This window comes from Erpetoichthys calabaricus, chromosome 2, assembly GCF_900747795.2.
Source record: "Erpetoichthys calabaricus chromosome 2, fErpCal1.3, whole genome shotgun sequence".
Lineage (NCBI taxonomy): Eukaryota > Metazoa > Chordata > Cladistia > Polypteriformes > Polypteridae > Erpetoichthys > Erpetoichthys calabaricus.
Genome location: NC_041395.2, coordinates 95,201,100 through 95,227,880, shown reverse-complemented (window position 1 = coordinate 95,227,880; position 26,781 = coordinate 95,201,100). Strand labels below are relative to the sequence as shown.

The 26,781-nt window shown below is 37.3% G+C and overlaps 1 protein-coding gene across 2 annotated transcripts in view; it reads right to left on the bottom strand.

Annotated features, from left to right (window-relative positions):
* Window positions 1-26,781, bottom strand: part of gbf1 (golgi brefeldin A resistant guanine nucleotide exchange factor 1) — a 338,792-nt gene that overhangs the window by 53,165 nt on the left and 258,846 nt on the right. For both annotated transcript variants that reach the window (XM_051922800.1, XM_051922799.1), the window contains exons 14-17: window positions 24,633-24,827; window positions 20,885-21,068; window positions 10,710-10,850; window positions 4,550-4,638 (exon numbers count right to left, since the gene is read on the bottom strand). In XM_051922800.1, the coding sequence (XP_051778760.1) occupies window positions 4,550-4,638; window positions 10,710-10,850; window positions 20,885-21,068; window positions 24,633-24,827 (609 nt within the window). The remainder of the gene's footprint in view (window positions 1-4,549; window positions 4,639-10,709; window positions 10,851-20,884; window positions 21,069-24,632; window positions 24,828-26,781) is intronic.

Here is a 26,781-nt window from a genome sequence, read left to right as displayed (position 1 = left end):
TTGTTTAGCATGCAGTGACAACTGCACATGCCAAATAGACTCATAAGCAGATAAATTGCAAACATGAAAAGTTTATTTCCTTTTTATTTAGTTAGTAATAACCAGAGATAAACACTGAAGAGTGTAAAAAAAATTTATATTCAGCTTCAGTTCTGCAGCAATACATTTTTCTTTTGCAGACATTAAAATTACATTATTATTTTTTCAAAACAATCAACACAAAGCAAACAAATGGAATAACTACAGCCTACATTACAGATAAAAAAGGAATAAAACATAAAATGGTGCCATTGATTTTACTACTTTTGGAGTTGCTGGAGTGCTAACACTTAAAACATGTTTTTGTAGCAATGGCACCATTTGAAACCATTTTTTCACTAAATATTACATCATTTCATGAGGATGATTATTTGAATCTTGTCAAATTTTAACTGTGACATGAATACAAATCACTGAAGATGGCTTCAAATTTTTCAGTGGCCTATAGGCATAACCCTACCATCCATGGACATTTGAGTTTATATTCACTGTAGCTGCTTTTTGAATACTCACATTTCTGTGCTCGTTTCCTGACTAGTCATTGCCTTTCACATTTTATGGACTGCACCAGCGAGTTTAAAGACGACACACACCTTAACTTTACTAACAGCATCAGATGACCCTGAGGCTCTAAACCCTTAGTTTCTTACCAGAAATATAAAAGGAATGAATTACAAAAATAATTAGTATTAATGTTCTTATACTAAACAAGGAAAAAATATAAAATTTTAGTTTTTGACAAACTTTTTTTTAAAAAAAAAAAAAAAGTAATGGTGTTAGAAATAAACCTGAGCATCTGTCCTTACAAATCAAACCAAAAGTAAACAATCTATGTGTTATTACTGACTCAGATCTAAACTTCAAGTCACATATTAACCATATCACTGCATTCTTTCACTTAAGAAACATTGTGAGAGTCAGACTACTTACAACATCTCAAAATACTGGAAAAGAATATAAGCTGATGTTTTTAGACAACTAGATTACTGTAATGATCTTCTTCTAACATGAGTACCTAAGAAAGACATTAATCAACTGCAGCAAGAGTCTTAACCAAAAAAAAATATGAGCACATTTCACTACACTGGTTGTCAGTCTCAAATAAAATTGACTTTACAATACTCTTTATTATATATAAGTCTGTGAAATCTTGTTTATTTATATATTTTGGAGTGTCTGTTCTTATATATTCCTAATTGCAACCTTCCATCCCTGAACACTGGCTATCTTATTATTATAAGAGCCAAACACAAAAGAACTGGTGAGGTTCCTTAAGGCTCTTATGCACCAAAAATCTGGAATGCTTTACTGATAGGGATATGACAGACTCATACTGCAGAACACAGAGAGGGAAAAAAAAATGCAAAAAATTATAATAAGTGCTGTAATATTGTATGCTTAAAGACAGAACTAGTTACTAACAACTACTGTTCTCCATTTTTGTTTTATGGTTTTCTACAGTGGCATTCTGTGTAACCACCACATGATTTTGGAAAGAATATGGCTGCTTCAAAACACTGAAGAGACCTGCTGAATTAAATTATGTTGGACAATATTATCATAATATGAGGTTTGTGTTGCATGCAGCTGGCATCACAATCTTCTTGCAGCCAGACATCAATAGTCATGTACCAAGATGGACTAGTGCAATGAGGACCCAAACAAGTATTTATGTCCAAAAAGAAAGTGCAGGGCAGTTCAATGAATAATCAATAATCTTCAATAAATACAGTGTCCATGTAGAGGTTGAAATCCATCAATAAGTAAACGCTAAACCAGGTTAAAAACAAGAAAGAATTAATCTATATCAAGATTGATTCATTAAAAACCATGAGCCTCAATATTTCCTTTCTCAACCTTGTCTTATCTGCTCTCCCTGATGGATTCTGCATTCTCAGTACCATGCACCATAACGTGGAGTATGGGCTAGATCAAAAACAAAACCATGTTCAACTGACAACTCATATTCAAATGGCATAGCGTTTTCAAATTGTGATGTTTTCATGTATGCATGTGCGAGAGAGGCAGAGACGCATTTGATCTCATTGAAGTGGTTACTGGAATATAAAATAAACACTTTCACAAAGGTATAACGAAACAAGTGCGCTTTTATTCAAGAATAAAACTGAATAACAAAAAAAAATTCAGGTGACAACAAGATACCAAGAAGACATGATTCACCAGCATTTGTGTGTCTGCTTATATCCCTTCAAAAATATCTTTTACAGGTAGCAAAATTTACACCAGGCGTTACAGACTCAAATCAAAGGCTTCTTCTTTTTGGGCGCATACACCGTCAGCATGGCACTGCCAGATCTAAACACTAGTGTGGAGAATTGCAAGTGTACTGAAGTGAGTTTAGCTGCAGGTTGAAGTTCCCTTCCCACTTTATGGTGCCAAGCAGAGTTGTGTTGTGGTATAGCAGTCTATTAGCAAGCAAAGGCGAAGTGAAGAAGTTATCTTTTGTTACGGTTCTGCCTTTGTCCAGAAACAGTTTTATGACCACAGTCTCAGAAAGTCTTTCTCCAGTGGGACAACTGGGATCTTTTTCTAAAAAAGGAGTAACATTGCACATGCAAATCTGTCATTTTCCACACGTTCTGCACGGGTGTCTTTGTTGTCAAAGCACAAATGCAGCATGAGTGTCTGATAGCGGTGGTGGGACATCGTATCTTTGATTGCCGGTACAATAAATAGTTCTGAGCAGGCATCAACCACAGCACAAACTGTGGTCATCACTGCTCATGTGAAAAGTATGGAGATAAACACCATCAACACTGAGAGGAAGAGGCAAGTTTGTTGTTCTACAGGAACGTCACTGACAGAATAAAACTGAATTAAAAAAAAAGTGCTAACTCTTACAATTAGCCAAAATTTATACCGGGTGTGACAGACACAAATCAAATGTATGTTTTTATTATATTATAGTAATAATAACAGCAGCACTACTCAAAATGAGGAGCACCTGGACCTGAACCTGCAACCTTTTGGTTATAATGCAGCAGTTCTTACCTCTGCACCATCCATGATGACACAGCAACTTTCTGTCGATTGACATTTGAGCTTGTGTTTTTAACTCATTGACAGTAACATATAAATTGAATGTTTTTTTTTTTATTATTATATTCTTGAATAAAAGCACACTTGTTTATTTGATATTTGGAATAAAGTCTTCACACATTATACACTTCAAGTCATTATTACTATAACATGGAAAAAGTTTCTGCTTTAGGTATGTGTTCAGCAGTTCTTGCCTCCCATTTCCTGTAATCCTACATTTACCCAGATCATTGTAAACACGACACACACATGAAATGTATGTACAGTAATCCCTCGCTACTTCGCGGTTCACTTTTCGCGGATTCACGACTTCGCGGGTTTTTAAATACAAGTGATTGCCCGCCTATCGCGGAAGTTATGTTCCAGACCCATCAGCAACAGGAGAAAATCCGCGATATAGAAAGACCATATAAATAAACATTTTTATAGTTTAAGCCTTAAAATACCCATCCCACATGCTTTAAACACGTGTAAACTTATAAAACACACTTTGTTAACACATATGATATGTGGATGTCGGGCTAAGGATATGAGTAACATCTCACTATTATAAAACATTTTAACTTCACGCAAGACAAGACAGTGAGACAGGAAAATTGGTGATGTACAGGCTTAAAATTATTGACACGCAGAGCGACAAGCAGCACAAAGCCAGCACAAAGTCCACTTCTCCTTAGCGTTCATTCAGCTCCCCACCCCCTTGACAATGCGAAGTGGCAGGAGCGTACTGCGCTTCCAGGGAGGGGGGTTTGAGCGAAGGTGCGTTCAGCTCTCACACACCCACACACACACACACACACACACACACTCCTCCTTCCGAACGCGCAGAGCGACAAGCAGGCATTTTGGCAGAAGCAGCACAAAGTCCATTTCTGCTCAGCGTGAGTTCAGCTGCCCCCCTTCACAAAGCGAGTGCAGACACATTGACATCTGATCGCTGCGTGCAGTGTTGGTCTGAGGTGTTTAAGAATGTAGAAAGTGTTTAAGAGCATAGGAAGTGTTTATAAGAGCGTGGGAAAGGTTAACAAGAGAGTGAGAAAGGTTTATAAGAGTGTGGGAAGGGTTTATAAAGCCTTAAAATATGTATAAATAATAAAATAAATATAGGTCGCTACTTCGCGGATTTTCACCTATCGCGGGGGGCTCTGGAACGTAACCCCCGTGATAGGTGAGGGATTACTGTATTCCAAATAATGACATATTTTTTACCCTATACAACTCAAGGAACCTCACACCCAGATAAAGAAACTTGAGCTGGGAGAATTTCAGCTGCGTCGGTGGGTGATGGGATAGCAGGCTGCTTGCTGCTTGTGCTGATTGACACATTTGCAAAACAAAAGACGCTGATGGAAAAGTGCGAAGGAATTGAAGGTGGCCCAGGATTATGGGTTTTTTTCGTAGCATTCAGTGATTCTAGTGTTAAAAAAAGAAAAAGCACTGAAAAACTTACTTTCTTTTTGCTTTTTATAGCAGAAAGTTCCTGAGCATCTGGTAGAAAGGAAGAAAATCTAAGAGGTTTCTTTGGCATCTTTTTCTCCACTAGATGTAAAACAAAAAAAAAATACATAAAAAAAAAATTCAGTATAATAATTGCATTGCAAAATGAATTACCGTATCACTAACTGGAACGAGAAAGTGCACTTAAATCATATCAACTTTTTACTAACATATTTATTGCAAAACTTGATAATAAAATTATTACAAATGTGTAATTTAAAAGTGTAGTTTAAATAGAAATCATTACTACAGTGTATTTCAGAAACAGTGCATAAAAAGTACAAAATATTTTAGCTAAATTTTAATAATTATTTCTAAGTTACAGTAGTTCATTTCCAATAGTTTTTTTTACAGAATGTAAAGACTTTTGGAGATTGGCAAAGTTTTATTATCAGTCACAGTCAGAAGTAACAAGATAATTAACACAAAAAGTAATTTAAGGAAATCTATAGGTAGCTCCATTTATATGTAGAGGGTTGTGTTTTATTTACACCAACAATTTTCCTTTATTAGATGTGGCTTTCAACTACAGTTCCGTATTTGTTTGTAATGCAGCATTTAAAAATCAGATTGTTACATAAACACCACCTATCATGCACTACACAAGATAAAAAGATGCAAGTACCTCAAAGAATAATTATTGACAAAGCAGTAAATTGTCTGATTTATTAGCTACAGGGGATAAAGTAACAAAAATGCCTGAGCCTGAAACTTGGGATGAAGTATTATTGCAAAATATTTTAATTAGTGAAACAAAATGAACTTGTACAAAGTGTCATTATCCATTTTTCCATCCATTTTCCAAACTTGCTTATACAAGGCAGGGGCATTGGATTATATAAATAAAGTAAACAATGGACACATTTCAAGTACATTCTCTTTTGGCATGAGAAATCTATATTTAACTAGTGCAATAACTGAAATTAAAAAAAGATTTCAACATTTTATGTCAAATAAGCCTTCAAACATTAAACATTTTTCTTGAAAACTATGAAACTAAACAAATGAGAGTGCAACAATGTAAATGCAGAAAAGATTTGTAACACTGATTGCTGGCAGCTTGAGAATAATGAAGTAATGAAAAAAATGTAAAATAAAGCAGCACCCTATAGTCAATCTTGAAAATGCATTTTAGTTCAGGTTTTTTTTTTTTTTTTTTACAAATAGTGTTTATGGGTGAAATTCACCCAAATGTTTTTGATTCGCTGATGACCTTGTTCACTGCAAATTTTCTGGAAATTCGCAGTGCAGCCAGATTAGGTGAACATTTTTTTTTCCAAGTGCACACTGATGCTTTGTGAGGCCATTGTTGCATTACAGAGCAGTCACAGCTGTGCACAGAAATTTCATGCATGCTTACTGTAACACTGGGCATACACTGTGCAATTTTTAAAAATCATGGGCAAGCTACTCCTCAGACTGCATGATAGAGTCAGCAGTTGTATATGTGCTCAAATTATGCAAGCATGTTTGTTCTGATTGATATGCCACAAAGTGGCTTCTCAGAGTATGCATGAACATGGCTCTGATGGAAAGTTTTACTCTTTCAAAAAATATGATGGCCAAAGGCTTCTGAAAATATTAACACAAAAAAAGAGGTTCACTCATGCCTATTGCCGTATTGTGCTCTTAATGTACAAAGAAAGAGAAAAGGCGTACCTGGACATACTGATAGTTGAGGCACAGACAATGCAGTCTGTATTTTACAGAGAGAACTGCAGTTTTGTAATCTATGTAATTTACCGTTGTGTGTTTTTATTTCAGGTTCTTCCAATAAATGTTTCCTAAGATGCTTTTGTTATTGGCCATACAGTTTTATGTGTGTTACCAGAATGATGGCCCATTAAAATGAAAGGTTCCAGGCTTGTAGCTGAAAAATATTTGCATTCCGAAGTTACTGTAATCCAGGTTGTATATCACTCACTGTGATGATGCTTTGCAGTGTGTGTGTGTGTATATGTATATGTGTATATATATATATATATATATATATATATATATATATATATATATATATATATACACACAGGTGCTGGTCATAAAATTAGAATATCATGACAAAGTTGATTTATTTCAGTACTTCCATTCAAAAAGAGAAACTTGTATATTAGATTCATTTATTACACACAGACTGATGTATTTCAAATGTTTATTTCTTTTAATGTTGATGATTATAACTGACAACTAATGAAAGTCCCAAATTCAGTATCTCGGAAAATTAGAATATTGTGAAAAGGTTCAATATTGAAGACACCTGGTGCAACACTCTAATCAGCTAATTAACTCAAAACACCTGCAAAAGCCTTTAAATGGTCTCTCAGTCTAGTTCTGTAGGCTACACAATCATGGGGAAGACTGCTGACTTGACAGTTGTCCAAAAGACGACCATTGACACCTTGCACAAGGAGGGCAAGACACAAAAGGTCATTGCTAAAGAGGCTGGCTGTTCACAGAGCTCTGTGTCCAAGCACATTAATAGAGAGGCAAAGGGAAGGACAAGTTGTGGTAGAAAAAAGTGTACAAGCAATAGGGATAACCGCACCCTGGAGAGGATTGTGAAACAAAACCCATTCAAAAATGTGGGGGAGATTCACAAAGAGTGGACTGCAGCTGGAGTCAGTGCTTCAAGAAACACCACGCACAGACATATGCAAGACATGGGTTTCAGCTGTCGCATTCCTTGTGTCAAGCCACTCTTGAACAAGAGACAGCGTCAGAAGCGTCTCGCCTTTGGACTGCTGCTGAGTGGTCCAAAGTTATGTTCTCTGATGAAAGTAAATTTTGCATTTCCTTTGGAAATCAAGGTCCCAGAGTCTGGAGGAAGAGAGGAGAGGCACAGAATCCACGTTGCGTGAGGTCCAGTGTAAAGTTTCCACAGTCAGTGATGGTTTGGGGTGCCATGTCATCTGCTGGTGTTGGTCCATTGTGTTTTCTGAGGTCCAAGGTCAACACAGCCGTCTACCAGGAAGTTTTAGGGCAATTCATGCTTCCTGCTGCTGACAAACTTTATGGAGATGCAGATTTCATTTTCCAACAGGACCTGGCACCTGCACACAGTGCCAAAGCTACCAGTACCTGGTTTAAGGACCATGGTATCCCTGTTCTTGATTGGCCAGCAAACTCGCCTGACCTTAATCCCATAGAAAATCTATGGGGTATTGTGAAGAGGAAGATGCAATACGCCAGACCCAACAATTCAGAAGAGCTGAAGGCCACTATCAGAGCAACATGGGCTCTCATAACACCTGAGCAGTGCCACAGACTGATCAACTCCATGCCACGCCGCATTGCTGCAGTAATCCAGGCCAAAGGAGCCCCAACTAAATATTGAGTGCTGTACATGCTCATACTTTTCATGTTCATACCTTTCAGTTGGCCAACATTTCTAAAAATCCTTTTTTTGCATTGGTCTTAATTTATATTCTAATTTTCCGAGATACTGAATTTGGGACTTTCATTAGTTTTGTCAGATATAATCATCAACATTAAAAGAAATAAACATTTGAAATACATCAGTCTGTGTGTAATGAATGAATCTAATATACAAGTTTCACTTTTTGAATGGAATTACTGAAGTAAATCAACTTTGTCATGATATTCTAATTTTATGACCAGCACCTGTATATATAGTATATACACACACACACACATATATATATATATATATATATATATATATATACATACACATACACACACACACACGTACGCATGCACACACACATTTATATATACATATACACCATTTTATTCTGGTGACCAAGCACCATTTCATTCTGGCAAGGGTTCTTTGCATATGAAGTTGGTTCGTTGTACTTTGAAAAGCTTCCTAATATGTAGAAAAAAATAAACAAAATCTTTAATGTACTATAGGCTACCTAGCAGGACACAAACAGATTAAGAAAATCTGGACGTATGCAGCAAGAGTCATTTTAAAATCAGGACTCATTAACTTTTCAAAAATTTACTACCATCTATTCTTGTTTATTTACTGTGAGGACTCCGTTAAAGATCTAAATAAATAAGACTTTTTTCTGGAACCTTGAAATTAATGTTTCTGTAGGGAACAAAAAATGGTTCTCCTATGGCATTATCGCTCTAAAGAACCACTCTTGCACCTTTATTTTTAAGAGTGTAGGTTTTTGTTTTGGCCTGTGGAGTGACTTTTATGTCAGCTCACAGAAATGCTAGACATCATACTGTACCTGTTGTATGCCGTTGGCTATAAGATCCGATCCAAAGACGTAATTTTTGCAGACCAGTTTTGCTCCTGTTCCAATGAAAGTTGCAATAATATACAAATAAAAACTGCTCAAAGTGATAATCCAAATATAATTGCACCTGTGCTTGTTAACAATAATAAGCTAATAGTGTTGGTGCAGCATTTTTTATTTCTTTCAGTTTCCAGCCCGTACACAGATCCTTGCCCCAGAAGCTTTGGGCAACATCTTAGTGGGTGTTTTGCAAACCTGAGTAGTTCAGTAATATTTTTTTGAGCAGCATTCTTGTTCTGTGTTATTCTTAAAGTACACTAAGGAGCTTACTTCGCTCACCAACTCCCAGGGGCAGGCACTGGGTGGCCACTATCTCGCAGCTGAGCTGCTCAAAGGGTGTTGGGGCACTCCCTCTGTTAGAGTAAGCAACTGTATTTAAAGAGTAGGTATATAGAAGAATATGTGGGGTGCGGGAAGAAGACAGTTTGGTCCTTAGTTATTATGGATAGAAAATAAGTTACTTGAGTATTTCACAACAGCTGTCTATTTTAAATACCAATGAATAATAAAAAGTACTAAAAAGTAGAAGTAAAAAAGTAAACCATAATAAAAAGTAAATAAAAAATAAAATTTTAACACCTTGTCAAAAACAATATTATGAATTACTTTATCCTCTAACTTTTTTTTGCATTTCTGTTTGCATACTGCTCGGGATGTTTTTCTCTTTCTCATTTATTAGAGGATTCTCTTTGTTCTTGATTTTTATGATATGCTGCTCTTTTTTGTTCATTTTCTTTTTTTGACATTCATTATCAGCTATTGCTGCTGTTTTTTGATTGCGATCTAAAATTTGACGTTCTTGAATAGATAATTTGCTTTTCTGCCTTGCCATTATAACCGACTGCGTTGAAGGGCGAGTTAGCAGCACTGAAAGAGTGTCATGGGGTGATACGGAGAGAGGATGTGCACAGTTGGAGTAATGATTGGGCAAGCGGCTTGGAGGGGAAGTGGTCAAGGCTGAATAACGCGGACATAACTTAAAACTTTTTTTAATATAATAGACAGATAAATACAGACTTTGGCAAGTTCAAGAGATTTCTGCAGGTCCTTTACCATTACATTTTTACTACCACCTTCAACACTAAATGCTGCTGTTTTGCCATGACATTTAGATTATACTCACTCCTAGGGAAAGTAGTAACAGTACTGAATTTCCACCATTTGTACATAACACGTCTTACTGTGGTTTGTTAAACAACCAAGAAATTATTTTGTAGTTTTCCCATTTTGTGAATCTATATGATTCTCCTTCTAAGGTCCTCTGATATTTCTTTTGATTAGGGTACAGTTCACATGTAGAGATTTTTCTTGAGAAGAGCACACTAATTAAACTTTGGTAGGGCACCTCCAGCCTCAATTCACTGACTGGAACACCTCAGTCTAATTAGCTGTAGGGGAAGGCTAACACACTTTTTCCAACTTGGAATGTGAAAGTTCAAAAGGATTCCTTCAGTAAACACAAGAAAGGGGTAGCACAATTGCTTGCATGTATTAACATAAGCAGATTGTGTTTATTATTGTGACTTTGTTATTCAATAAAATGTAAACTGACAAAAATCTAGTTAATTCCAAATTGCTCACAAACATTTTCTTAGAATTCTAGAATTTCACTTCAGCACTTTTTACTGTTGAACTGATTTAAGTGAAATACAGTATAACTATGCTTTGTAACACAATGAAATAAAAAAAAATCCATGGAGGAATGAAGCAAATAACTTTCTTTTTGAATACTATATTAACAACTGCCATTTATGATACATTATAAACTCTTATACTGCTGTGCTTTTAATTAAACAAACTGATCTGCTGAAAATTATTATTATTTTTTTTTTTTTTTACCAGTTTCAGTCTCTTCTTGATCTTGACGTCCATGTTTCATTTTATCAGCCATCAAATTACCACTAGTAGGTGGATAAGATGCTTTTGCTTCTATATCTGAAAACAGTTGTACTTTACAACCATTTACCATTCCTTCAAGATCTAAAATCATTAAACATAAATACTAAAAGTTACAATTTTGTCCAAAACATTAAATACATGTATCTGATATTAAAATGCAAATAAATTAAACAATCTATCTGTAAAAGAACACATTAAATTTCACTGATTGATTTCACTGAAGGGAGAAGTTACAACTTTGGATTTACACACGTACACAAAAATGATATATATATAGAGGTCTTTATTATTTCTCTATGACCCAGCTGGGAAAAATATGCTAGTTGTAGCATACAATATGAGCACATATATAAATGAGAGTGTGTGTGTGTGTGCGTGTGTACACATACACACTCCTGGCCAAGTAGATTCAAAATCTTTTAACTGACTCTAATATGCCAAGACATACTGGATATGCTAAACTATCAATATTTACTATTTCATCATTCCTCTACTGCAGGGGTGCCCACACTTTTTTGGCTTGCGAGCTACTTTTAAAATGACCAGGTCAAAATGATCTACCTAAATTAAAAATGACATATATACACAGTCATATGAAAAAGTTTGGGAACCCCCTCTTCATTCTTTGGATTTTTGTTATTCATTGGCTGAGCTTTCAAAGTAGCAAGTTCCTTTTAATATATGACAAGCCTTATGGAAACAGTAGTATTTCAGCAGTGACATTAAGTTTATTGGATTAACAGAAAATATGCATTATGCATAATAACAAAATTAGACAGGTGAATAAATTTGGGCACCCCAACAGAGATATTACATCAATACTTAGTTGACCCTCCTTTTGCAAATATAACAGCCTCTAGACACCTCGTAGATAGCCTTTGAGGAGTGTCTGGATTCTGGATGGAGGTATTTTTGACCATTCTTCCATACAAAATCTCTCCAGCTCAGTTAAATTTGATGGCTGCCGAGCATGGACAGCCTGCTTCAAATCATCACATAGATTTTCGATGAAATTCAAGTCAAGGGACTGTGACAGCCATTTCAGAACACTGTACTTCTCCCTCTGTATGAATGCCTTTGTAGATTTTGAACTATGTTTTGGGTCATTGTCTTGTTGGAATATCCAACCCCTGCGTTACTTCAACTTTGTGACTGATGCTTGAACATTATCCTGAAGAATTTGTTGATATTGGGTTGAATTCATCCAACCCTCAACCTTAACAAAGGCCCCACTCCCTGAACTAGTCTCATCAGTCCAAAGCACTTTGTTCCAAAATGAATCTGACTTGTCTAAATGAGCATTTGCATACAACAAACGACTCTGTTTGTGGCCTGAGTGCAGAAAGGGCTTCTTTCTCATCACCCAGCCATACAGATGTTATTTGTGCAAATTGTGCTGAATTGTAGAACGATGTACAGATACACCATCTGCAGCAAGATGTTCTTGCAGGTCTTTGGAGATGATCTGTGGGTTGTCTGTAACCATTCTCACAATCCTGCACATATGCCGTTCCTGTATTTTTCTTGGCCTGCCAGACCTGGGTTTAACAGCAACTGTGCCTGTGGCCTTCCATTTCCTCATTACATTCTTTATTGTTGAAACTGACAGTTTAAACCTCTGAGATAGCTTTTTGTAGCCTTCCCCTAAACCTTGATACTGAACAATCTTTGTTTTCAGATCTTTTGAGAGTTGCTTTGAGGATCCCATGCTGTCACTCTTCAGAGGAGAGTCAAAGGGAAGTATAACTTGCAATTGACCACCTTAAATACCTTTTCTCATGATTGGACACACCTGTCTTTGAAGTTCAAGGCTTAACGAGCTAATCCAACCAATTTGGTGTTGCAAATAATCAGTATTGAGCAGTTACATGCATTCAAATCAGCCAAATTACAAGGGTACCCAAAAATCTTTGTTCGGAAAACACCCCAGTACTCAGATGTTCCTAGGAAATGAAAGACATACCATTGTTATCTTTTTTGTTGAAAGTAGAGTAAATTATTATGCAGGCTGAGAGGGGTTCCCAAACTTTTTCATATGACTGTGTGTGTATATTATACAGTGAGGAACATAAGTATTTGAACACCCTGCGATTTTGCAAGTTCTACCACTTAGAAATCATAGAGGGGTCTGAAATTCACATTGTAGGTGCATTCCCACAGTGAGAGACAGAATGTAAAAAAAAAAAAATTCAGGAAATCACATTGTATGATTTGTACAGAATTTATTTGTATTGCACTGCTGCACATAAGTATTTGAACACCTGAGAAAATCAGTGTTAATATTTGGTACAGAAGCCTTTGTTTGCAATTACAGAGGTCAAACGTTTCCCGTAGTTCTTGACCAGGTTTGCATACACTGCAACAGGGATTTTGGCCCACTCCTCCAAACAGATCTCCTCTAGATCTGTCAGGTTCCGGGGCTGGCACTGAGCAACACAGAGTTTCAGCTCCCTCCAAAGATTTACGATTGGATTTAGGTCTGGAGACTGGCTAGGCCACTCCAGAACCTTGATATGCTTCTTACGGAGCCACTCCTTGGTTATCCTGGCTGTGTGCTTCGGGTCATTGTCATGTTGGAAGACCCAGCCATGACCCATCTTCAGTGCTCTGACTGAGGGAAGGAGGTTGTTGCTCAAAATCTCACAATACATGGCCCCATTCATCCTCTCCTTAATACGTGCAGTCGTCCTGTCCCCTTCGCAGAAAAGCACCCCCAAAGCATGATGTTTCCACCCCCATGCTTCACAGTAGGGATGGTGTTCTTGGGATGCAACTCCTCCTTCTTTTTCCTCCAAACACGGCGAGTGAAGTTTAGACCAAAAAGTTCTATTTTGGTCTCATCTGACCACATGACTTTCTCCCATGCCTCCTCTGGATCATCCAGATGGTCATTGGCAAACTTCAGACGGGCCTGGACATGTGATGACTTGAGCAGGGGAACCTTCCGTGCAATGCGTGATTTGAAACCATGACGGCATAGTGTTCTACCGACAGTGACCTTTGAAACTGTGGTCCCAGCTCTCTTCATGTCATTGACCAGCTCCTTCCGTGCAGTTCTGGGCTGATTCCTCACCTTTCTTATCATCTGTGATACCCCACGAGGTGAGATCTTGCATGGAGCCCCAGTCCGAGGGAGAATGACAGTCGTCTTTAGCCTCTTCCATTTTCTGACAATTGCTCCAACAGTTGATCTATTTTCACCAAGCTGCTTGGCAATTGCCCCGTAGCCCTTTCCAGCCTTGTGGAGGTCCACAATTTTGGTGTCTTTTGACAGCTCTGTGGTCTTGCCCATTGTAGTAGTTGAAGTCTGACTGACTGTAGGGTGGACAGGTGTCTTTAAAGAGCTCAGACAGGTGCTACTAATTAAGATTACTAAGTGGCGTAGAGGTGGACTTCTTAAAGGCAGAGTAACAGGTCTTTGAGAGCCAGAATTCTTGCTGATTGCCAGGTGTTCAAATACTTATGTGCAGCAGTGCAATACAAATAAATTCTGTACAAATCATACAATGTGATTTCCTGAATTTTTTTTTACATTCTGTCTCTCACAGTGGGAATGCACCTACAATGTGAATTTCAGACCCCTCCATAATTTCTAAGTGGTAGAACTTGCAAAATCGCAGGGTGTTCAAATACTTAATGTTCCTTACTGTATATTATATATATATATATATATATATATATATATATATATATATATATATATACAGTGGTGTGAAAAACTATTTGCCCCCTTTCGGATTTCTTATTCTTTTGCATGTTTGTCACACAAAATGTTTCTGATCATCAAACACATTTAACCATTAGTCAAATATAACACAAGTAAACACAAAATGCAGTTTTTAAATGATGGTTTTTATTATTTAGGGAGAAAAAAAATCCAAACCTACATGGCCCTGTGTGAAAAAGTAATTGCCCCCTTGTTAAAAAATAACCTAACTGTTGTGTATCACACCTGAGTTCAATTTCCGTAGCCACCCCCAGGCCTGATTACTGCCACACCTGTTTCAATCAAGAAATCACTTAAATAGGAGCTGCCTGACACAGAGAAGTAGACCAAAAGCACCTCAAAAGCTAGACATCATGCCAAGATCCAAAGAAATTCAGGAACAAATGAGAACAGAAGTAATTGAGATCTATCAGTCTGGTAAAGGTTATAAAGCCATTTCTAAAGCTTTGGGACTCCAGCGAACCACAGTGAGAGCCATTATCCACAAATGGCAAAAACATGGAACAGTGGTGAACCTTCCCAGGAGTGGCCGGCCGACCAAAATTACCCCAAGAGCGCAGAGACGACTCATCCGAGAGGTCACAAAAGACCCCAGGACAACGTCTAAAGAACTGCAGGCCTCACTTGCCTCAATTAAGGTCAGTGTTCACGACTCCACCATAAGAAAGAGACTGGGCAAAAACGGCCTGCATGGCAGATGTCCAAGACGCAAACCACTGTTAAGCAAAAAGAACATTAGGGCTCGTCTCAGTTTTGCTAAGAAACATCTCAATGATTGCCAAGACTTTTGGGAAAATACCTTGTGGACTGATTAGACAAAAGTTGAACTTTTTGGAAGGCAAATGTCCCGTTACATCTGGCGTAAAAGGAACACAGCATTTCAGAAAAAGAACATCATACCAACAGTAAAATATGGTGGTGGTAGTGTGATGGTCTGGGGTTGTTTTGCTGCTTCAGGACCTGGAAGGCTTGCTGTGATAGATGGAACCATGAATTCTACTGTCTACCAAAAAATCCTGAAGGAGAATGTCCGGCCATCTGTTCGTCAACTCAAGCTGAAGCGATCTTGGGTGCTGCAACAGGACAATGACCCAAAACACACCAGCAAATCCACCTCTGAATGGCTGAAGAAAAACAAAATGAAGACTTTGGAGTGGCCTAGTCAAAGTCCTGACCTGAATCCAATTGAGATGCTATGGCATGACCTTAAAAAGGCGGTTCATGCTAGAAAACCCTCAAATAAAGCTGAATTACAACAATTTTGCAAAGATGAGTGGGCCAAAATTCCTCCAGAGCGCTGTAAAAGACTCATTGCAAGTTATCGCAAACGCTTGATTGCAGTTATTGCTGCTAAGGGTGGCCCAACCAGTTATTAGGTTCAGGGGGCAATTACTTTTTCACACAGGGCCATGTAGGTTTGGATTTTTTTTTCTCCCTAAATAATAAAAAACACCATTTACAAACTGCATTTTGTGTTTACTTGTGTTATATTTGACTAATGGTTAAATGTGTTTGAAGATCAGAAACATTTTGTGTGACAAACATGCAAAAGAATAAGAAATCAGGAAGGGGGCAAATAGTTTTTCACACCACTGTATATAGATATATATATATATATAGATAGATATATATATATATATATATATTTATATATATTGTCACAGGCGGCCGGGTCCCATGCCCGGCAGGACGCCCCTTCTGTATATGTTCCGGGGGAGCAGCTATGGACATCTCACTACCTCCCCCGGGACGCTTGGTGGCAGCCTCTCTGGCTGACGATGGTGCCTCAGTTTCCCGCAGGGTTTCCTGGGAGATGGAGTTCTCCACAACCCTGTGGGGAGCTGGGGTGGCCGCCAGAGGGTGCTGCATGGAGCCAGGAACCCACCTGGACATCTCTGCAGCCCCACCCGGGTGGGCTATAAAAAGGGGCCAGTATCCACCACTCAGGAGCCAGAATCGGGAGGAAGAGGACGAGGTTGCCTGGGAGGAGTGGTGGTGCCAAGGTGGAGAGAAGAATTGTTGTTTGTGTTATATTAAGTGCTTGTGGGACTGTGTTGTGGCTGGAGGGATTACGGGGAAGACGTGCCCTCCAGCTGAAGAAAAATAAAAATACTCTTTATTTTACACGTGCCTCTGTGTAAGTCTGTGCCGGGTCGGGCACTATATAGTGCCTTTTCTACTATATATATATATATATATATATATATATATATATATATATATATATATATATATATATATATATATATATATATATATATACACATACACATATACACACATACATACATATTGCCTGGCCAAAAAAAAAGTCGCCACCAAAAAAAAAGTCACACACTCTAATATTTCGTTGGACCGCCTTTAGCTATGATTACGGCACGCATTCGCTGTGGCACCGTTTCAATAAGCTTCTGCAATGTCACAAGATTTAGTTCCATCCAGTGTTGCATTAATTTTTCACCAAGATCTTGCATTGATGATGGTAGAGTCTGACCGCTGCGCAAAGCCTTCTTCAGCACATCCCAAAGATTCTCAATGGGCTAAAGGTCTGGACTGAATGGTGGCCAATCCATGTGTGAAAATGATGTCTCATGCTCCCTGAACCACTCTTTCATAATTTGAACCCGATGAATCCTGGCATTGTCATCTTGGAATATGCCCGTGCCATCAGGGAAGAAAAAATCCATTGATGGATCCATTGAGTTCCCTTCGCATTGTGCATGTGGAAATGCTCTTACTTTCACTATTAAACACAGACCTGAGTTCTACTGTTGTTTTTCTTCGATTTGATTTCACCAAACGTTTAAGTGATTGCCGATCACGATCATTCAGGATTTTTTTCCGGCCACATTTCTTCCTCGAAGACGATGGGTCCCCACTATCCTTCCAGTTTTTAATAATGCGTTGGACAGTTCTTAACCCAATTTTAGTAGTTTCTGCAATCTCCTTAGATGTTTTCTCTGCTTGATGCATGCCAATGATTTGACCCTTCTCAAACAGACTAACATCTTTTCCACAACAACGAGATGTGTCTTATACATGGTTGTTTAAGAAATGAGAAGCAACTCATTGCATCAGTTGGGGTTAAATAACTTGTTGCCAGCTGAAAGATAATCGCCCATGCAGTAATTATCCAATAGGAGGCTCATACCTATTTGCTTAGTTAAATCCAGGTGGCGACTTTTGTTTTGGCCAGGCAGTATATACACACACTGAGTATACTTTATATATAAAATATATTTTTGCGTACCTTGCATAACTGAATAACTCTTATGGCACAATAACAATTCAATACATTTATGGTCACTATGGTATTTGGACTTAATAATCTTCATGTGGGAAAAGGCTGCCTCATATAAATAAGTAGAGCCAAATAATGCAGTCAAGGAGGTAGCACATTTCCTCATGTTTGGGTACTTTTCCTCTGTGAGTTAAGTTCCAAAACTGTCCATGAGCCCCATACTTCATCTGAATGTCATCCTGCAGTGTCAAAATCTTATCCTCCACTGTAGAGGAGTTTTAGGTGAAAGAGTGTTGCAATTTTTGATGCGAGTGAATCACCCTCAACATCTTCCCTAAATGGATCGCACATAAATGCAGCGATTGGCTCAAGTAAAGCAAAGTCTTGAAACCATCTGTCAAAGTCTGACAGGCAATTTTCAGTCTGCTCTGTGTAGCCTATGCTGTCCATTGCGTCTCCAGCTCTGACGCAAGGTTTTGGATGTTCCCCAAATTATGGCACTGTAGCTTTCTTTTGAAAATATTAACTGGGCTAATCATATTGACCATAGTTTCATTTTTTCCTTGCAGCTGTAAATTAAGGTCATTCAACATGTTGGTCAGATCGGTAAAATAAATGCCAAGTCTAGCAGCCATTGATCGTCATTAAGTTGCTTAATGACAAGGAGAAACTCCTTTATCTCTGGCCAGTGGTCTCGAAATCTCAGCAGGAATTTCCCCCTAGCCATCTACCTCAACGAAGGCCTCTTTTATCATCTCTCCATCTTGGAAGGACTTCTTATGCTTAATGATCGAGTGAGTCACTTGGAATGATGCTTCGGTGTCTGTCTTTGCTTTTGAATTCAGCCAATTAAATGCGATTTTAGTTCCCTCACCTTTCTCTTTCTCAGATGGCTTTTCGGAAGGAAGTCAGTTTCATAATTTTTATGAACAGTTCGAAAGTGCCTTTCCACACATACCTTCTTTGGAATAGTAATGATAGATTGACAGATCAGACAAATGCACTTCGATTGTGACACTGTGAGAAAAAAAATTCTTCTTCCAATTCCACATGTCCAACCCCCCTACCAATTTTTTATTCATATCTCTTCTTTAGTCAATATAAATTGTAAGGCTAACTAGATCACTTAGATAGCCGGAGTTTTGCAGTAGCTTGCGCGTCTGATCGTGCGTGTGGGATGACCCATGTGCTAGAAGAAAAGAGATCTCAGACTGACCGCCCTGTATGTCAATCAAGTGGCAAATGCCATAGGGAGGGTATATGATAGACTAACATCAATTTTTTTAATGCAATGTGATCTATTTGCACTACCTTTCCGATCGCGATCAACATATTGGACACTCCTGCTCTACTGAGTTGCAAGGACTGGGAGTCTCTCTTGCGCTGAAAATCCCAAGGACATTCCTTTAACACCATTTGGGGGAAATGTTAAACTGTAATTTTAAAAATATAAGTGTAATTTCATTTAAAGAAAAATTTGCCTGGTTAACTTTATCTAAATTTTAAATAAGGCAACACAAATCTAGGATCTGGTCCCTATAATTTGAGTTATGCAAGAAAGGCTCAGTTTAATTATGCAAATACAGTTAGGTCCATAAATATTTGGACAGAGATAACTTTTTTCTAATTTTGTTTCTGTACATTACCACAATGTATTTTAAATGAAACAACTCAGATGCAGTTGAAGTGCAGACTTTCAGCTTTAATTCAGTGGGGTGAACAAAACGATTGCATAAAAATGTGAGGCAACTAAAGCATTTTTGAACACAATCCCTTCATTTCAGGGGCTCAAAAGTAATTGGACACTTGACTCAAAGGCTATTTCATGTACAGGTGTGGGCAAGTCCATCGTTATGTCATTATCAATTAAGCAGATAAAAGGCCTGGAGTTGATCTGAGGTGTGGTGCTTGTATGTGGAAGTGAACAACACTCTCCAGGGGGTAGGCATATCGATATCCAAGTCTACCATAAAGAGAAGACTGCATGAAAGTAAATACAGAGGGTGCACTGCAAGGTGCAAGCCACTCATAAGCCTCAAGAATAGAAAGGCAAGATTGGACTTTGCTAAAGAACATCTAAAAAAGCCAGCACAGTCCTGGAAAAACATTCTTTGGACAGATGAAACCAAGATCAACCTCTACCAGAATGATGGCAAGAAAAAAGTATGGAGAAGGTGTGGAACAAGCTCATTATCCAAAACATACCACATCATCTGTAAAACACGGTGGAGACAGTGTGATGGCTTGGGCGTGCATGGCTGCCAGTGGCACTGGGACACTAGTGTTTATTGATGATGTGACACAGGACAGAAGCAGCCGAATGAATTCTCAGGTGTTCAGAGACATACTGTCTGCTCAAATCCAGCTAAATGCAGTCAAATTGATTGGGCGGCGTTTCATGATGCAGATGGACAATGACCCAAAACATACAGCCAAAGCAACCCAGGAGTTTATTAAAGCAAAGAAGTGGAAAATTCTTGAATGGCCAAGTCAGTCACCTGATCTTAACCCAACTGAGCATGCATTTCACTTGTTGAAGACTAAACTTCAGACAGAAAGGCCCACAAACAAACAGCAACTGAAAGCCGCTGCAGTAAAGGCCTGGCAGAGCATTAAAACGGAGGAAACCCAGCATCTGGTGATGTCCATGAGTTCAAGACTTCAGGCTGTCATTGCCAGCAAAGGGTTTTCAACCAAGTATTAGAAATGAATATTTTATTTCCAGTTATTTAATTTGTCCAATTACTTTTGAGCCCCTGAAATGAAGGGATTGTGTTAAAAAAATGCTTTAGTTGCCTCACATTTTTATGCAATCGTTTTGTTCACCCCACTGAATTAAAGCTGAAAGTCTGCACTTCAACTGCATCTGAGTTGTTTCATTTAAAATTCATTGTGGTAATGTACAGAACCAAAATTAGAAAAAAGTTGTCTCTGTCCAAATATTTATGGACCTAACTGTATATCCCTAAAAGTTGTGAAAATGGTAATAACAAACAAGCTTTTTGTCTTATAAAACTACTATCCCAATATTTATAAGCTGGTAAGAGTAAGCCAGTTGAGCAGAAAAAAAGATGAATTTTATTTTAAAATGAATACTACACAATTCTTTATTTAGCAAGATAAAAAAGCTGATACTTCATTGCTTACCCGCAGTTTCTTGTGCACTGTTGTGATCCTGAACAGGTTTGATATCATCGGTTTTCTCCTTCTGTGTCATATTTGTTAATACTTTGGCTTGGCAATGTGCTTCTGTACTGTCAATGACAGTTAGCAATGCTTCAAGTGATAGAAGATGAGTAGTAAAAAGCTGCCCAGTGACTGGAAAAGCATTCTGAAAGAAACAATATAACATTATATGTTACCTTCTATGACGTAATGAATTGTTCCTAAATAATTATATTTAAAATACTATTACTAATATTAGTAAAAAATGTAATCAAATAGAGAATAGTGTTGGTTTGCCATACCCCAATGAAATGAACATATACCTTTGTAAACAAATAAACACGAATGATGATGAACATATACCTGTATATCATGAAACACTTATTTGTTGGTGTCTGTTGTAAGCCACCATGCTATGTTCTAAGCTACTTAAACCTACAGTTTTACCTATTGTACATCTAAAATCTACACACAAACATTCTACTACAAACTGGCCACCCATTTTTTCTGTATAAATAATATTGTCATTAATTACACTGTGAGTTCCAAGGGAAGCAATGTATTTCTTAACAAATTAACCACTCAGCATATAACAGCTCTGGTTAATATATTTAATGATTTAAACTAACATTTACAAGCCTTGTTTTCTTTTTCATTGAAAATCACAGGGCACAATCTAGCAGTCGGGCCTAAAAGTGAGCCAAAGTGAAGATAAAAATGGGATATCTATACTAATGGATGTATCACATAGTTTAAAAACAGTGTGCCCAGGTAATTTTAATATATGAGTGTATTAGTTTAAATATTAAGAGTCAGCATAAACATAACTACAGGCAGCACTGACAATGGGTATACATCAACAGCAAAAATTAAATTAAGTGTAGTCGGAAGTGCTATTGCAAAGTCCCTGTTATATAAACCCTATATCCAAAACCTGGAGGAATTGGCAAAGATGTTAAAGTTGAACTTCTTTAGATGGTACTCATATTTTCCAGTTTTGAGAAGTCAAAATATATCTACACTTAGATGTTTTGTTGCTAGTACACTAGAATTATAAATGTTCTCCCAAAACATCTTCCTTTACAATAATATAATTTTAATGCTTCACATATTGGAATTTTTTACAATACTTAACTTTTTCAAACTACACATATTTGTTTCAACTTAAAAGGTTATTAGCCGAGTCATTTCAAATATCAGGGAGATGCCTGGCTGCCAATCAATCTGACCCCAAAATACCCCATAGGATGCCTAGCATTTAAGGTTGGAGCATTTCTCTTTTGAATTATAAAGCCTGGTTAATGGAACAAATAGATATTAAAGTTTTTATTCCATCTATCTCAGTAGTCCTATTTATAATAATGTAAAATGAAATAGCTACATGACAACACAAAGACAACATGTAGAAAATGTTTATATTGTGGTATAATAAAAGTTTTTTCCTCATTTTAGTATTACTGCATACTTTAGGAAGAATAATTTCAAATGTCTGCAGTGGGTTGGCACCCTGCCCAGGATTGTTTCCTGCCTTGTGCCCTGTGTTGGCTGGGATTGGCTCCAGCAGACCCCCGTGACCCTGTGTTCGGATTCAGCGGGTTGGAAAATGGATGGATGGATGGAATTTCAAATGTTCAGCCATACTCTGGGTGCACAATTATTAGGCAAGTTGTATTTTTGAGGATTAATTTTAATATGGAACAAACAAAGTGTTATCAGTCAATCAAAATGTTAATAAGCTTGAAACCTGAATGTTTTACAAAGGAAATGTGAATGTGAACATTCTCGGGGGAATACGTATGTGTGCACAATTATTAGGAAACTATTAGTGTGCAGAATTATTACACAACTAAAGGAAAAGCGAAAATTTCCCATGTCACTTTGTTTATTATTATCACTTTAACAGATGAAAATAACCAACAACTCAAACTTTAAAAATAAACATTTCTGACATTAAAAAAAAAAAAAATCAGTGACCAATATAGCCACCCTTTCTTTCAATAAAAGTCATAAGCCTTCCATTCATGGAGTGTGTCAGTTTCTTGATCTGTTGACAATCAACTTTTTGTGCCATAGCAACCACAGCCTTCCAGACACTGTTCAGAGAGGTGTACTGTTTTCCTTCCCCGTAAATCTCCCATCTCCTGTAGAGTTTAGGTCAGGTGAAGAAGGGGGTATGTCATTATTCTTTCATCTTTAAGGCCTTTACTGGCTAGCCACGCTGTGGACTATTTCGATACATGTGATGGAGCACTGTCCTGCATAAAAATTATTGTCTTCTTGAAAGATACAGACTTTTTCCTGTACCACTGTTTAAAGAAAGTGTCTTCTAAAAACTGGAATTAGGTTTGGAAGTTGATTTTGAGTCAATCTTTAACCCAACAAGGTCCAGCTAGCCCATCTTTAATAATACCAGCCCATACCAGTACCCTGTCTCCACCTTGCTGGAATCTGAGTCAAAGTGGAGCTCTGTGCCCGTTACTGATCCAGCCTCGGGCTCATCCATCTGGTCCGTTGAGAGTCACTCTCATCTCATCAGTCCATAAAACCTTTGAAAAATCTGTCTTCAGATATTTCTTGGCCCAGTCTTAATATTTCAACTTATGTGTCTTGTTCAGTGGTGGTCGGATTTCAGCCTTCCTTACCTTGGCCAGGTCTCTCAGCACTGAACACCTTGTACTTCTGGGCACTCCTGGTAGGTTGTAGTCCTGGAATATGACAGCACTGGAGGATAATGGGTTCCTGGTAGCTTCATGTTTGATTCTTCTCAAATCTTTGGCAGTTAATTTGCATCTTTTTTTTCTCAACACATTTTTTGCGACCATGTTGACTATTTGCAACAATTTTTGACTTTAAGAGTCAGTTAAATTTCTTTTTTCACCCATTTTTCCTGAGGAAAATATGCTGCCTAATAATTATGCACACCTTGAAATCGGGTGTTGATCTCCTTAGGCCACACCCTCCCTCATTACACAAGCACACATCACTTTATATGCTTAAATCCAAAAAACATTCAAGTTTATACAGCTTGGACTTGGAATATATGTATAAAAACAATGATATGGTCAAAATACTCACTTGCCTAATAACTGTGCACACAGTGTAGTTCGATAAAACTGAAGATCATAAACTTATTTAATTTATTTTTTAAAAACAGTTGACAAACATTCATCAAAATGATAAATATCCCTGAATACACACAAACTATTTGTACAAATCTAAGGAGAAATAACTTCAAATAAACATTTCCATTATTTGCTGTGAATGTGAACAAATACTGGCCAACTACTTCTTCCAAAAGTGCTTCAGGTTAGTGATATTTCTAGTTTAATGAGTATGATATCTGCTTATTCTAGATCCTGAAACAACATTTCTATAAGGGCTGGCAGAAAAAAAGTCCTAATTATTAATGAAAGTGCTCAGACAGCCAAACCTAAACATGACTTTACTTTAAATATTTAAAGTAGAGTTACTTAAAAAACTTTATATGCCACCATTGTTTAAGTATTATTAATTATGTATATGCATTTTATGCCTGCTCCTAAAATGTTGTTTTTTGTCCAATATTTATTCTGACAAGTTGAGGTGAAAAAAAAAAAACAAGAAAATATTACATGCATGTCAGAAGAAGGAAACTCTACAATTCTGCTGCAGAACCTAGAAAATTTCAAGACAACAAAATACATATTTTAGGTAAACAGAGCTAGTACATAAATTACTTCAATAAAAGTACCTTGGAAAGTAGCTTGGTCAGTTCTTCAAATAGGTTTGAGCAGTAGAAATCACAGTCATAATTGATATAGAGCTCTGTCACAAAGCTAGGAATTCTCCAAAGTTGAACAATTGCTTCAAGAGCCATTTCCTTCATTTCATAAGGCATTCTGGGGTTTTCCGAGGTAATTATATCCATTAACCTTTTTAAATACATCTAAAAATCAAAATTTGAGCAATTTATTTTACTTGCAAAGTGTATATCAGTTTGTTCTATATCATTTAAGACTTTAATACACAATGGGAGGTCTGAAACCTGAAAGTACCTCTTATGAGAAGGACGTAGTAATCATAGTGAACTTTCCTGTATCTACATCCAGATTGTGTACAGAAGCCTTTAAGATGGCTAACAAAATCTTGGGTCATAAAGCATGATGTGTGGAGTATAAGTCAAAGGGGGTGGTGCTTAAACTATAGTATATAATACACAGGTTAGGCCTCACTTGGACCACTGCATGCAGTTTTGATCTCCAGGTGACTAAAGCAGCGACAGAAAAAGTTCTGAGAAGAGCAATTCAACTAATCCTCGGAGAGAATGTTATAAGTCTATTGTAATGCTGATTGGTGAAATACAATAAAGGGTTTTAACACTGAATTTGCTTGGTTTGTCAGTGATCTTTTTCAACAAATTGTTCTCTGAAAGAAAAGTGAACTTTTTTTCCCATTGCCCCATGATGCTTTTGCAAGGCCAGCATGACAACACAGAGCTGTAGAAGCCAATACTAAATAGTCACTTCCTGAATTTTATTCATGGAATGCACTGCTAAAACAATTTTATTACAAAAGTGTACTTTTATCCAAGAATAAAATAGAAGAAAAAAAAAGACATGTTGATGTGAATGTCCATGTGTGAGGAAAAGTAACACCCACCATTGACACTGTGCTGTCCGTTGACTCAACAAGACACCAAGAAGAAATTATTCACAAGCGTGTTTGTGTCTGCTTTTATCCCTTCAGCACTAACTTTTACAAGTATCATAATTTACACTGCCTGTTACAGACTCAAATCAAACATATGTTTTTCTTATACAGGTGCATCTCAATAAATTAGAATATCATTGAAAAGCTAATTTATTTCAGTAATTCAGTTCAAAAAGTGAAACTCATATATTACATAGATTCATTACACACAGAGTGATATATTTCAAGCGATTATTTATTTTGATTTTCCTGATTATGGCTTATGGGATGGGAACTTCCACCTGCAGCTAAAGAGACTTTAGTATGCGAGTAATTCTCCACGCTAATGTTTAGATCTGAAAGTGCCATGCTGATGGTGTACGTACTATGTACAATAACACAGATCGAAAAAAAACATGTTCAAATGATAACTCATGTTCAAATGGCATAGCGTTTTCAAATAGTGATGTTTCCATGCATGGATGTGTGTGTGCATGCACGAGAGAGGCAGAAACAGATCTGATCTCATTCAAGTGATTACTGGAATATAAAATACACTTTTGCAAAGGTATAACGAAAACAAGTGTGTTTTATTCAAGAATAAAACTGAATAACAAAAAAAAAATCAAGTGACAACAAGACACTAAGAAGACATGTTTCACCAGCGTTTGTGAGTCTGCTTATATCCCTTCAGCAATATCTTTTACAGGTGGAAAAAATTTACACCGGGTGTTACAGACTCAAATCAAATTTATGTTTTTATTATTTGACTGTAATAATAACAGCAGCTCGCTACTCAAAACTGACCCGGAGTCAAACCCGCAACCTTTTGGTTATAATACAGCAGTTCTTACCTCAGCACCATCCAAGAAGACATGTCCACTTTCTGTCAAATGACATTTGAGCTTGGGCTTTTAACTCATTGAAAGGAACATGTAAATCGAATGATTTTTTTTTTCTTTGGTTATACAGTCAACCCTTGATATACGACCGGCCTGACATGCGAACAACTTGGTTTACGACCAAAATTTTTGTTTTGAATTACGACCAACATCTTGCGTTACGACCTGAATGCGGTCACATGTATCTGCTTGTGCGATTGTAAACAAACAGCCGAGAGCATTTGTAAACGTCAGTTTGAGCCCAGATACATGTGTTTGTGGACGTAATTTCAGTCAGTGCAGTGATTTATATAATTTATTTCGATAATT